The 13,065-nt window shown below is 39.4% G+C and overlaps 1 protein-coding gene across 9 annotated transcripts in view; it reads left to right on the top strand.

The window, feature by feature from the left end:
* The window catches only part of LOC140615870 (ankyrin repeat domain-containing protein 26-like), a 185,417-nt gene that overhangs the window by 160,511 nt on the left and 11,841 nt on the right, over window positions 1-13,065 (top strand). For 6 of the 9 annotated variants that reach the window (XM_072795925.1, XM_072795926.1, XM_072795927.1 and 3 more), the window contains 3 exons: window positions 1,740-1,810; window positions 2,327-2,420; window positions 5,939-6,051. In XM_072795925.1, coding sequence (XP_072652026.1) covers window positions 1,740-1,810; window positions 2,327-2,420; window positions 5,939-6,051 — 278 coding nt within the window. Of the gene's footprint in view, window positions 1-1,739; window positions 1,811-2,326; window positions 2,421-5,938; window positions 6,052-10,380; window positions 10,492-13,065 lie in introns of those variants that run through there. The other 3 variants (XM_072795929.1, XM_072795930.1, XR_012016381.1) reach the window with 3 other exon arrangements.

The following is a 13,065-nucleotide window of genomic DNA, read 5'->3' as shown; positions in this document are numbered from 1 at the left end:
GGGGCTTGAACAGGACCTGAAGGTTAACAGCTGGATGTTCTTTTAACTGAGCCAGCCAGGTGCCCCTGGGGGCAGCTTTTCTGATATGCCACACCACAGAGCCTTACTTAATCTCTACTCATCAGAGTGCTTGCTAAAGCCCTCTAACAAAAACAGTTGCTAAGATGAACAATATGAACGTGAAATGATTTGGGAACATTGGTTTAGCAAGAGTCCATTATTTCCACGTCAGTGGCTTTACCTTGCCTCTGATGGTCATGTAAGTTATCACTCAGTGTAGGAGTTACTGTTTGCACTGTAGTCCATGAGCATTGTCCACTGAGTAGTATAGAGAGGAGGTAAATTAAAATTATCATAAGTGGAGGAAAGTACCATTGGCTAGTGGAATTTGTGAAACTTTTTTCTTAAGATTTAAAAAAAAATTTTTTTAACTTTTGTTTATTTACTCATGAGAGACAGAGAGAGAGGCAGAGACATGAGCAGAGAGAGAAGTAGGCTCCATGCAGGAAGCCTGATGCAGGACTTGATCCCAGGACTCTAGGATCAAGCCCTGAGCCAAAGGCAGATGCCCAACCGCTGAGCCACCCAGGCATCCCTTCTTTTAATATTTTATTTGCGAGAGAGGAGAGGAGAGGAGAGGAGAGGAGAGGAGAGGAGAGGAGAGGAGAGGAGAGGAGAGGAGAAAGAACATGAGTGCACAAGCAGGGGGAGGGGCAGAGAGAAAGGGAGAAGCAGGCTCCCTGCTGAGCAGGGAACCTGATATTGGGGGTCTCAATCCCAGGACCCCAAAATCATGATCTGAGCCCACAGCAGATGCCTAACTGACTGAGACACTGAGGCACCTGTAGTGAAAGTGTTTTGAAGTCCTGAGGCTATATCCTGGGCCTTATGCTCCCCATTTGCTACCGCTTTCAGTGGTATGAAGAATGGTTTCAATATAACTTGTATAAGAGATCACTTCCATTGGCCTGCCGTCTGCCTAAAATATCAAATATCATTAGAACATAAAACACAGCAACAATAATAATTCTAATTGCAGACACTTAGAATTTGGTATATGCCACATACTCTTCTAAGTAGTTTATGTATATTCCCTAATTTAAACTTCCGGCTATCACAGTGAGGTAGATACTATTATTAACTTCATTTTACACATGAAGAAACTGAGACTCAGAAATTTGAAGTAATTTTTCAAGGTCAAACAGCTAATGCCCAGGGGAGTTGGGAATTCAGATCCAGGCATTCTGGTTCCTACAGAGATCCTGCCTCTGAAGCTGTTACTTGAAATATCTGATTGTCCCTGAAAGCAGCATGTTGACTTGTATAATCACTGGAATGCCCATGGTGATTTGTAAATGTGAATATTTAAAATTATAATTGATGTGGTGCTTGGAATAGAAAACTAGAAAAGTTTACCATAAGGTAATTTCCCGTTTTTCCTCCTTTGAACAATATGTAAATTTGTATGTGTACCTGATAAAATATAATTTAAAAACGTTAGAATGTTGTTTTTTTAATACTAGAACAGTGGTCAGAAAGCTTTTCTGTCAGGGGATTGTAAATATTTTGGACTTTGCAAGTCATAGGTCACTATTGTAACAGTATAATTCTGGGGTAGCCTTAAATCAGTATGTAGAGGAAAATGTGGCTGTGTCCAGTGACATTGTATTTACAAAAACAGATGGTGGTGGTTTTGTACTAGATTGTCAGTAGTTAAAAGTATTCCTTTTCCATTTTAGGTACAAGAAGTAGAGGATCAACATGCAAAGATTTTAAGATGTACTGAGAAGTCGGGAGATCACCAGAAAAAGTACAATTTTTTTTAAGATTTTATTTATTCGTGAGAGACACAGAGAGAGGCAGAGACATAGGCAGAGGGAGAAGCAGCCTCTCTACAGGAAGCCTGATGCAGAACTCGATTCTGGGACTCCAGAATCATGCCTTGATCCAAAGGGAGACGCTCAACCACTGAGTCACCCAGGCGTTCTGCAACAGTACAATTGAAAGCAGCACAGAAAATAACTTGAGTATTTATAAAGCAGATAAGTAGTATAGTATGAGAAATATATCCATTATGATAAATACATCATTGTTTAGCTGGGTAAAAATATCAGCTTTGTGGGATTTTGAAATGCATAATTTTTGCTTACGATCTTTAAATTTTGTACATTAACCCCAAAACACAACCAGAAAAATGGCACAGTTGCCAAATCTACTTTTTAAATTTTTAAGAATTTATGCAAGACCTTTAGATGTTTGATTAGAAATTATGTGGTATGGTTAAAATTTGTGTCTGAGAATAAATATTTTAAAATATGCATTTTAGGATTGAAGTTGAAAATGCCACGTTAAAAGTTACAATCAAGGAGCAAGCAGGCCAAATTGAACAGCTTCAGAAAGACCCGTTACGTTCAAGTTCGGTAAGTCAGTCTCTTAATTTCTGTCCTAAGAAGAAGGAATTTTTATATCTCTAGTAGTACTGTATAGGAACATTTTGGATAATATGAAAATTCTCACTCATAAAAATATTTATTATATTCATATGGTTGCTATTTAACTACTCTTGGTATAATTCCTCTTTATAGATAAAGTTGACTGAATGCATAAATTAATCATTTTTGTAGTAAGATTTTAATAAAAAGGATTGTGATAGCCTAAGCAAAGCACTATTTTATATATATCACATTTTGTGTATCTGTCAATGATCATTTGGGTTTTTCTACCTCTTAGCTGTTGTTGGTAATATTGGTATACTAATGTCTGAATCCCTGCTAATATTTTTCAATATGTTTAAAATTCCCCAAACTTTGAGTAATAATTTGATCTTGAATGCTGACTTTCTCTTGTAATCTAAACCCTTCACTGAGATTTTGAGAATGAATTACTTTACTAATAATTTGTAGTGATTTGTAATTACAAATTGGTAATGTGTTGTCTTCGTTAAGAATGACTACGAGGGGGATCCCTGGGTGGCTCAGTGGTTTGGTGCCTGCCTTGGGCCCAGGGCATGATCCTGCAGTCCCCTGATTGAGTCTCACATGGGGCTCCCTGCATGGAGCCTGCTCCTCCTCTGCATGTGTCTCTGCCTGTGTGTGTGTGTGTGTGTGTGTGTGTGTGTGTGTGTGTCTCATAAATAAATAAATACAATCTTAGAAAAAAGTAGAATGACTACTAGGTAATTATGCAAACATTTTTCTCAAAGGGATGTAGTTTTCTCCTTGTTGGATTTTGTAAAGAAAAAGAGATGCCAGTGAAAAAGTAGAAATGACTGCTCTGTCAGGGCCTTATAGAGTAACCTAGTGCTCGTAGCATTCATTGCAAGTTCAGAAACGAATGTTTTTCTATTACCTTGAGTTAATCATACTTTCAGAGATTTAACAGTCCAATCTCAGAAAAGATTAATGTGCAATCCAGGACTCCAGTTTATTGATGGGTAGTGAAAACTATATAACCATTTACAAGCAGTACAGGATTATCGTGCCATTCATACCGTCCTTTGTAGGAGTGGCTACCAATGATTTAAGATGAGAAGATTGCTTTGGGACTTCTAAGTTGGAACTATGAGGTAGATGGACCTACAACTAGTTTCTTTCAGTGACAAAAGTTAGGTACATGCAAATTTCATTAAACAATCATACCTATCTGGGGAACTAGCACATTCTGTTGACTGGTCCTTTCTGTGGCCAAAGAAACATCGAAAAAAACTTTTTTTCCTGACTTCATATAAAACTGCTCAAGTTGTTTTACTGTACTTTTCATGCAGTTAACTTGACAACATGTTGATAAGGAGTCTTATCGCTGACTGAGAGTGCCATGAGTTGTCCCCCTACAATATCACACAGGAATCTATTAGGGAAGCCATCACATATTACAGAGTTTGTAAGAATATCCATAGATATTCTGTAGATTCCTACAGAGATGAATTAGGGTTATGGTATAAAATTATTAGCCACTTTAAGCTTACCCTATAAAATAAAAACTTAAATAGCTTTCCAGCAACTTAGTTCATAGCCCTAATTTCTCTAGAAGGTTCTCACCTCATGAATCCCCAGGACAGAGACTACGTCTGTGTAAGATATTTCATGGACACCATTTTGAGGTGAAGAAATCTGGATTGGGAAGGAGAGTTAGCTCTAGCTGACTTAAGCCTCTGAACAAAATAGTCAAGTGTGTGTCTGAAAAGGACTTAGAAGAAGACTTCTGTAAGTTCACATCTCTATGGAATAGGAAAGTACTCAAAAGGAAACAAAGGCAAACCATCCATAATCCAACCCTTGGGAAGAACTTTTGCATTATAAAAGAAAAGCAAGACAAAGTACAGTGGTCAGCATCCTGAGGGTAAGGGTGCCCCCCCACCCCCCGAGATTAAAAAATAATACACTTGGGACGCCCGGGTGGCTCTTGCATTAAGCGTCTGCCTTCAGCTCAGGGCATGATCCTGGAGTCCTGGGATTGAATCCTCCATGAGGCTCCCTGCATGGAGCCTGCTTCTCCCTCTACCTGTCGCTTTGCCTTTCTCTCTCTCTGCCTCTCCCCCCCCCCCCACCCTCTGTACCTCTCATGAATAAATAAATGAATAAATAAAATCTTTAAAAAATAATACACTCAAAGTAATACCAAAAAGAGTCAAGATAAAATGTACAAGATTAGCTGTGTGAGGTGCCTGTGTGGCTTAGTGGGTTAAACGTCTACCTTCGCCTCAGGTCATCATCTCAGGGTCCCAGAATCGACTCCTGCATCAGGCTCCCTCCGCAGCAGGGAGTCTGCTTCTCCCTCTGTCTCTGCTCCTCTCCCCACTCGTGCTCTCTCTCTCAAATACATAAATTAAAAAATATAAAAATAACAGATTAGCTAACTAGAAAGGTAATGCACGTCAGGTAACAGGTACTGAATGTGTGGTTAAAAATATTGTCTGTGAGGAACTAGAAGGAAGATGGAAGCATATACATGACCTCAGTAAACGGGTCAAGGCTGAAAATGTAGAGCATCTGGTTTTGAAGCCTTGGGATTTGGAGAACTCTGAGAGGATGTGAAAAAGAGGAATAGCAAGGGTCCAAGGACTGAATGTCAGCGTTTGCTGTCATTTAGAAATGAAATGGGATTAGAAGAGCAGAGGAAAGATGTGGTCATTGTTTTCAGCTGCTGCTGAGAAATAAAGCAGGATCGGGACTTGTAAAAAAAAAAAAAAAAAGATCCTTGGTGATCGTCAAAATTTTTTAGTGGAATTCCAGGATTGAAAGTCAGATTTTAGTGTAAAAAAAAGCGATGAAACAATGAATCTGTGGCTGAGATGACACATTAAAGAATGTTCGAGTCCAGTGAAAGGGGAAAAGCAAGATGATCGAAAATGCTGCAAGAGTAAGGAAACGTTTTTATATAATATTGGGAGGCTTAAATTTTATTTAGAGAGAAAAGTGGTTAATAGAAAAGAAGAAATTGAAATCTTGCAGAGAAGGAGAGTATCTCATCCTAAAGTCAGATGATCATCAAAATTATAATGGGGACAGTATGGGAATTTTTCAGACTATCTTAATAAGGTGTGATCTCACAAAACCCAGAGTATCTTAAGATGTTGGTGAGACTGCTTCTAGGACATCTCTAGAAACTCAAATGTAAGTATAGCCACTTTAAAGATTTTTTTCATTAATGCTTGTATTAATGTGGATTAAAACCCTCTGTATTTCCCATAAATTTTGGCAATTTAAATTCTAGAAACAAAAATGATGAAAATATACTCAGTTGAAGCTGTTTTAACAAACATCCTTATTTTTGAGATTTCTTGTCATTGACATTTGGCTCATAATCTACATTTTATATGTATTTTATAAACCTGTCTAAACACATATTACTCATGGATTCATGAGAAATAGCATTTTATAAAAGAAGAAGGAGTCTTTCGATTTTTGAAACTAATGTTCTTAAAAAATTGTTTCCAAAGTGTGGTGATGAAAAGGAAAACCTAAAGAAATGTATGGAGTTGAAACAGTCTTTGCCGTTCAGGTTGGATCAAGAAGCGAAGAAAAATGAGGAATTAGAAAAAGAGAATACTGGGTAAGACTAATATTTCACATAACTTTAACCATTAATTAGCTAATTTACCTGTAATTGTACTTTATAAAAACCTAAATAGAAATTCTTGCCAAAATACTACATTTACTCTTCAGTGATTCCTTAAATAATAACAACAATGCCTTTGACATATGTTGTCAACTGCGCTTTTCATTGTCCACCTTGAATTATGTCTGCAAGATATCTTTGTTCTTAGGTAATCTTTCCTTTTAATAGTGTTCTTTTCTTAGAGCAGATATCCTAATCTCTATAAATGTATCTGTGTCATTATGTAATAACATTAAAAGTTACCTTGGTTTCGCATGTATTTCTTTTTATTTATATTATTTACTTGAAATTCAAATTAACTTATAGTGTAATATTAGTTTCAGAGGTCGAGTTCAGTGATTCATCACTCTTATGCAACACCCAGTGCTCATGCCACCACGTGCCCTCCTTAATCCTCATCAGCCAGTTACCCCATCCCCCACAATCCCTTCTCCTCCAGCAACCCAGTTTGTTTTCTAGTATTGAGTGACTTATGGTTTGTGTCCCTTTCTGATTTCGTCTTGTTTTACTTTTCCTTCCCTTCCCCTATGCTACTCTGTTTTGTTTCTTAAATTCCACATATGCGTGAAATCATATGATAATTTTCTTTCTCCAATTGACATATTTTGCTTAACATTATCCCCTCTGGTTCCATCACATCATTGCAAATGGCAAGATTTCATTTTTCTTTTTTATAAATATTATTTATTTATTCATGAGGGGCACGCGTGCGCACACGCGCGCACACACACACACACACACACACACACACAGTGAGAGATAGAGAGGCAGAGACCTAGGCAAGAGGGAGGAGAAGCAGGCTCAATGCAGAGGGCCCGATGTGGAACTCGATCCCGGGATCATGCCCTGAGCCAAAGGCCAACTCTCAGCCACTGAGCCACCCAGGGGTCCCAAGATTTCACTGTTTATTGGCTGAGTAATATTCTGTTCTCTCTCCCCCTCCCTCGCTCTCTATCTAATAAATAAATATGATTATTTATATCTATATCATGTCTTCTTTATACATACCTCTTTCAAAGAACATTGTATCTCCTAGTTTGGCTATTGAGGATATTACTGCTATAAACATACAGGTGCAGGTGCCCCTTTGGATGCCGACCAAAATGATCTTTGGGATTCATACCTTCTAGTGCAATTGCTGGGTTTTACATAGGTAGCTCCTTTTTCAACTCTTTGAGGAACTCTGGTACTGATTTCCAGAGTGGGTGCACCAGGTTGCATTCCCACCAACATCATAAGAGGATCCCCCTTTCTCTGCATTCCCGCCAACATCTGTCATTTTCAGACTTGATAATTTTAGCCATCATGAAAGGCGTGAGGGGGAAAAACTCAATGTGATTTTGACTTGTGTTTCTCTGATGCCAACTGATGTTGAGCATGTTTTCCTATGTCTGCTGGCCATCTGTATGTCTTCTTTGGAGACATGTCCTTTCATTTCTTCTGCCCACTTCTTCATTGGATTATCTTTCTTTGGGTGTTGACTTTGATTAGCTCTTTATAGACTTTGCATACCAGCCTTTTATCTGATAAGGCATTTGCAAATACCTTCTCCCATCCTGTCAGTTGTCTTTTGGTTTTGTCAACTGTTTCCTTGCTGTGCAAAAGCATTTTATCTTGATGAAGTCCCAGTAGGTCATTTTGGCATCTGGTGACATGTCTAGCAAGAAGTTGCGGCAGCCGAGGTCACAGAGGTTGCTGGCTGTGTTCTCCTCTAGGATTTTGATGGATTCCTGTCTCACCTTTGGGTGTTTCATCCATTGTGAGTCTATTTTTGTATATGGTGTAAGAAAATGGTCCAGTTTTATTCTTCTACATGTGGTGGTCTGATTTTCCCACGCCATTTGTTGAAGAGACTGTTTTCTCTCCATTAGATATTCTTTTGAGTATTGTTGAAGATGAGTGGACCATAGAGTTGAGGGTCCAGGTCCACTTCTGGGTTTTGTCTTCTGGTCCATTGATTGACATGCCTGCTTTTGTGCCAGGACCATACTGTCCTGTTGATCACAGCTTTGCAATAGAGCTTGAAGACCGGCTTGTAATGCCACCAGCTTTGGCTACCTTTTTCAACATACCTTTGGCTCTTCGGGGTCTTCTATGGTTCCAAACAAATTTTAGTATTATTTACTCCAGCTGTGTGAAAAGAAGTTGGGGGCAGCCCAGGTGGCTCAGCGGTATAGCACTGCCTTCAGCCCAGGGCGTGATCCTGGAGACCTGGGATCGAGTGCCACGTTGGGCTCCCTGCATGGAGCCTGCTTCTCCCTCTACCTGTGTCTCTGCCTCTGTGTGTGTGTGTGTGTGTGTGTGTGTGTGTGTGTTTCTAATGAATAAATAAATTAAAACTCTTTTTAAAAAAAAAAAGAGAAGAAAAGAAGTTGGTAGTATTTTGATAGAGATTGCATTGAATGTAGAGATTGCTCGAGCTAGCATAGACATTTTAACAATATTTGTTCTTCAACCACAAACATGGAATGATGTCAGTTCTTTATGTCTTTCTCAATTTCTTTCCAGAATGTCCTATCGTCTGCAGATCCCTTGTCTCTTTGCATAGGTTTATTCCGAGGTATCTTATGGAGTTTGGTGCAACGGTACATGGAATGGACTCCTCAGTTTCTCTTTCTTCCGTCTCATTGTTAGTGTATAGAAATGCAACTGATTACTGTGCATGGATTTCATATCCTGCTGCTTTGCGCAATTCCTCTATGAGTCCTAGCAATGTTGGGGTGGAGTCTTTGGGGTTTTCCACATACGATATCATGTCCTCTGCGAAAAGTGAGGGTTTGGCTTCTTTCTTGATTCAGATGGCTTTTTATTTCTTTTTGTTGTCTAATTGCTGAGGCTATGTCGAACAACACGGGTGAGAGTGGACCTCCCTGTCGTGTTCCTGACCTTAGCGGCAAAGCTCTCAGTTTTTCCCCATTAAGAATGAGACTGGGTGTGGGCTTATCATAGATGGCTTTTATGATTTTGAGATGTGTTCCCTTCCTCCCTGCACTGCGAAGGGTATTGACCAAGAAAGGATGCTGCGCTTTGTCAAGTGCTTTTTCTGCCATCTGCTAAGAGGATCCTGTGGTTCTTGTCCTTTCTTTGATTACTGTAGTGTATCACATTGATTCATCTGCAGATGTTGAATGACCCTCACAGCCCAGGCATAAATCCCACTTGGACATGGTGAATAATCCTTTAATGTATTGTTGAATCCTCCCAGCTAGGGTCTTGGTGAGAATTTTGGCATCCATGTTCATCAGGGATATTGGACTGTAATTCTCCTTTTGGGTGGGGTCTTGGTCTGGTTTGGGGATCAGGGTAATGCTGGCCTCACAGAGAAAGTTGGAAAGTTTCCCTTCCATTTCTATTGCTTATAAACTGCTTCAGAAGAATAGGTGAATTCTTCCTGGAATGTGTGGTGGAGTTCTCCTGGGAAGCCACCCGGTCCTGGACTCTTGTTTGTTGGCAGATTTTTGATGACTGCTTCCATTTCCTTGCTGGTTATGGGTCTGTTCAAGTTTTCTGTGTCTTCCCGTTTCAGTTTTGATAGGAAGGGATCCATTTCTTCCAGATTGCCTAGTTTGTTGGCATGTAGTTGTTCAGAATGTGTTCTTATAGTTGTTTGTATTTCTCTGGTGCTGGTCGTGATCTGTCTTCTTTCATTCACGATCTTATTTCTTTGGGTCCGTTCTCTTCTTGAAAAGTCTGGCCAGCGGTTTATCGATCTCATTAATTCTGTCAGAGAACCAGCTCCTGATTTCATTGATCTGTTCTACTGTTCCTTTGGTTTCTATTTCATTGATTTCTGCTCTGATCTTTAGGAATTCTCTTCTCCTGCTGGTTTTAGGCTTTAATCTTCTGTTCTTTTCCAGCTCCTTTAGGTGTAGGGTTAGGTTGTGTACTTAGGACCTTTCTCGTTTCTTGAGAAAGGCTTGTATTGCTATATACTTCCCTCTTCCCATATATATACTTCGATGACCTTTGCTGCATCCCAGATGTTTTGAGCAGTTGTGTTTCCGTTTTCGTTTGTTTCTATGAGGTTTTTAAGATTGTGCTTTAATTCCCTGGTTTGATTCTTTAACCTCCGTGTATTTGAATTCTTTCCAAATTTCCTCTTGTGATCAAGTTCCAGTTTCAAAGCATTGTGGTCTGAAAGTATGCAGGGAATGATCCCAATCTTTTGGTATCAGTTGAGACCTCACTTATGACCCAGTACGTGATCTAGTGTGGAACATGTTCCATGTGCACCCGAGAAGAATGTGTATTCTGTTGTCGTAGGATGGAATGCTCTGAAGATATCTGTGAAGTCCATTTTGTGCAGTGTGTCATTCAAAGCCCTTGTGCCCTCGTGGATCTTCTGCTTAGAGGATCTGGCCGTTACAGTGAGTGGTGTGTTAAAGTGCCTACTATTATTGTATGACTATCAATGTGTTCCTTTAATTTTGTTATTAATTGGTTTATAAGGTGGCCTGTGTGGCTCAGTCGGTTAAGCCCTTGCCTTCGGTCAGGTTATGATCTCAGGGTCCTGGGATCAAGCCCTGATCAGGCTCCCTTTTCAGTGGGGAGTCTGCTGCTCCCTCTCCTGCTTCCCCTGCTTCTGTTCTCTCTCTCTGTCAAATAAATAAATAAATGAAATCTTTTTTTTTTTTAATTTTTTAAATTTATTTGTGATAGTCACAGAGAGAGAGAGAGAGAGAGAATGAGAGAGGCAGAGGGAGAAGCAGGCTTTATGCACCGGGAGCCCGATGTGGGATTTGATCCCAGGTCTCCAGGATCGCGCCCTGAGCCAAAGGCAGGCGCCAAACCGCTGTGCCACCCAGGGATCCCCAAATAAATGAAATCTTAACAAAAAATTGGTTTATGTAGTTGGCTGCTCCCACTTTAGAGGCATTAAAGCTTATAATTGTTCAATTTTCTCTTTGGATAGACCCTTTAATTATGGCATAGTGTGTTTCTTCATCTCTTAATGCAGTCTTTGGTTTAAAATCCAACTTGTCTGATATCAAGATTGCCACTCCAGTTTTTTTTAATGTCCTTTAATATGATAAATGGTTTTCCACCCCCTCACCTTCAATCTGGAGTTGTCTTTGTGTCTAAAATCAGTCTCTTGCAGGTAGCATATCGATGGATCTTGCTTTTTTTTTTTTTCTTTTTTTCTTTTTTTTTGTAATCCACTGTGATACCCTGCGTGTTTTGATTGGGGCATTTGGCTTGTTTACATTCAGAGTAACGATTGAATGATATGAAGGTAGTGCCATTGTATTACGTGTAAAGTCCGTGTTTGGATGTACTGTGTCTGTTCCTTTCGGTCTGTGTTACTTTTGGGCTCTCTGTTTGCTTAAAGGTTCCCCTTTACCACTTCCTGCAGGGCTGGTTTAGTGATCACAAATTCTTTTAGTTTCTGTTTGTCCTGGAAGCTTTTTATCTCCCCTTCTATTTTGAATGAGAGCCTTGCTGGATAAAATTCTTGGCTGTAGATTCTTCTCATTGAGCACCCTGAGTATATCATGCCAGCTCTCTCTGGCCTGCTCGGTCTCTTTGGATAGATCTGCTGCCAGTCGAGTATTTCTCTCCTTCTTGGTTCAGGGCCTCTTGTTCCAAGCTGCTTTCAGGATTTTCTCTTTGTGTCTGAAATTTGCAAGCTTTGCTATTCTATGTTGAGATATTGACCTGTTTCTTATTGATTTTGAGGAAGGTTCTCTGTGCCTCCTGGCACTTGAGTGCCTGTTTCTTTCCCCAGATGAGGGAAGATCTCTGCTATAATTTGCTCAAATATGCCTTCTGCCCCCTCCTTCCCCTCTTCCTCTGGGATCCCCATTATTCTAACATTGTTTTGCTGTGTGGTACGACTCATCTCTCAAATCCTCCTGTCATAGTCCAGTGGTTGTTTTTCTCGCTTTTCCTCAGCTTCTTTATTCTCCATCGTTTTGTCTTCTATATCACTACTTGTCTGTTATGCCCCATTTATCCTAGCAGTTAGAACCTTCAATTTTTATTGCATCTCACTAAGATTAGCCTTTTTTAGCTCAACTTGATTAGATATCAGTTGTTTTGTTTCTCCAGAAAGGCATTCTCTCGTGTCCTCTGTGTGTTTTTTAAGCCCAGCTGTTATCTTGATGGTCATTATTCTGAACTCTCGCTCCAGCCTCTTACTTATATCCATGCTGATTAGGTTCCAGGCAGTCAGCACTACCTCTCGTTCTCTTTGTGGCGGTGAGTTTTTCCATCTTGTCATTCTGTCCAGAGAAGAAGAGATGAGTGAGAGAACAGAATAGAAAAATATCGAGAATGACCCCAGAGAAATATATGCTAAACAAATCAGAAGAGACCCGAAACCAAAAAAGGTTTAAAAAGGTGATAATAGAATTAGAGAGCTGAGCAGAGCAGTACACTGGATCCTATGTGTATTTTGGTCTGTTTGATAGGAAATTGCATCTCCAAATTGTTAAGAGGAAACCTCGTATATACACAAAAATAAAATTAAATACAACGAAAGGCTAGAATGTAAGTGTAAAAATGGAAATTAAAAGTCAAAATATAAGAAGGATACTATCAGGCAGTTGAACAGAACCGAGCAATATACCATATCCTAAGTATGTTTTGGTTTGTTAGAGAAATATATCCAAAGGAAAAACAAGCAGGACTTACGTGTATATAGAAATAAATTAAGTATGGTGAAAGAATAGAATGTAACTCTGAAGGTGAAAGTTAAAAAAGACTTGCAGAAAGTGGTCACTTTTCTATTTGTAGAAATGCTGCAATTCTTTCCTTAGATCTCTGGTTGATTTCACAGGTGTTCAGAATGATTTGAAAGCTCTCTGGCTGACTTTCTGGGATCAGACAAAACTATGTTCTCCTCTTGCTCTGCCATCTCTGACTCAAGTGGCTTCACTTTCTTCCTGCAGTTTCTAGTTATAAAATATATCATTCATACAAAAATATATGTCTGACTTAATGAAGAAT

This window comes from Canis lupus, chromosome 24, assembly GCF_048164855.1.
Source record: "Canis lupus baileyi chromosome 24, mCanLup2.hap1, whole genome shotgun sequence".
NCBI classification, from domain to species: Eukaryota; Metazoa; Chordata; class Mammalia; order Carnivora; family Canidae; genus Canis; species Canis lupus.
This window is presented reverse-complemented; position numbering and strand designations above follow the sequence as displayed.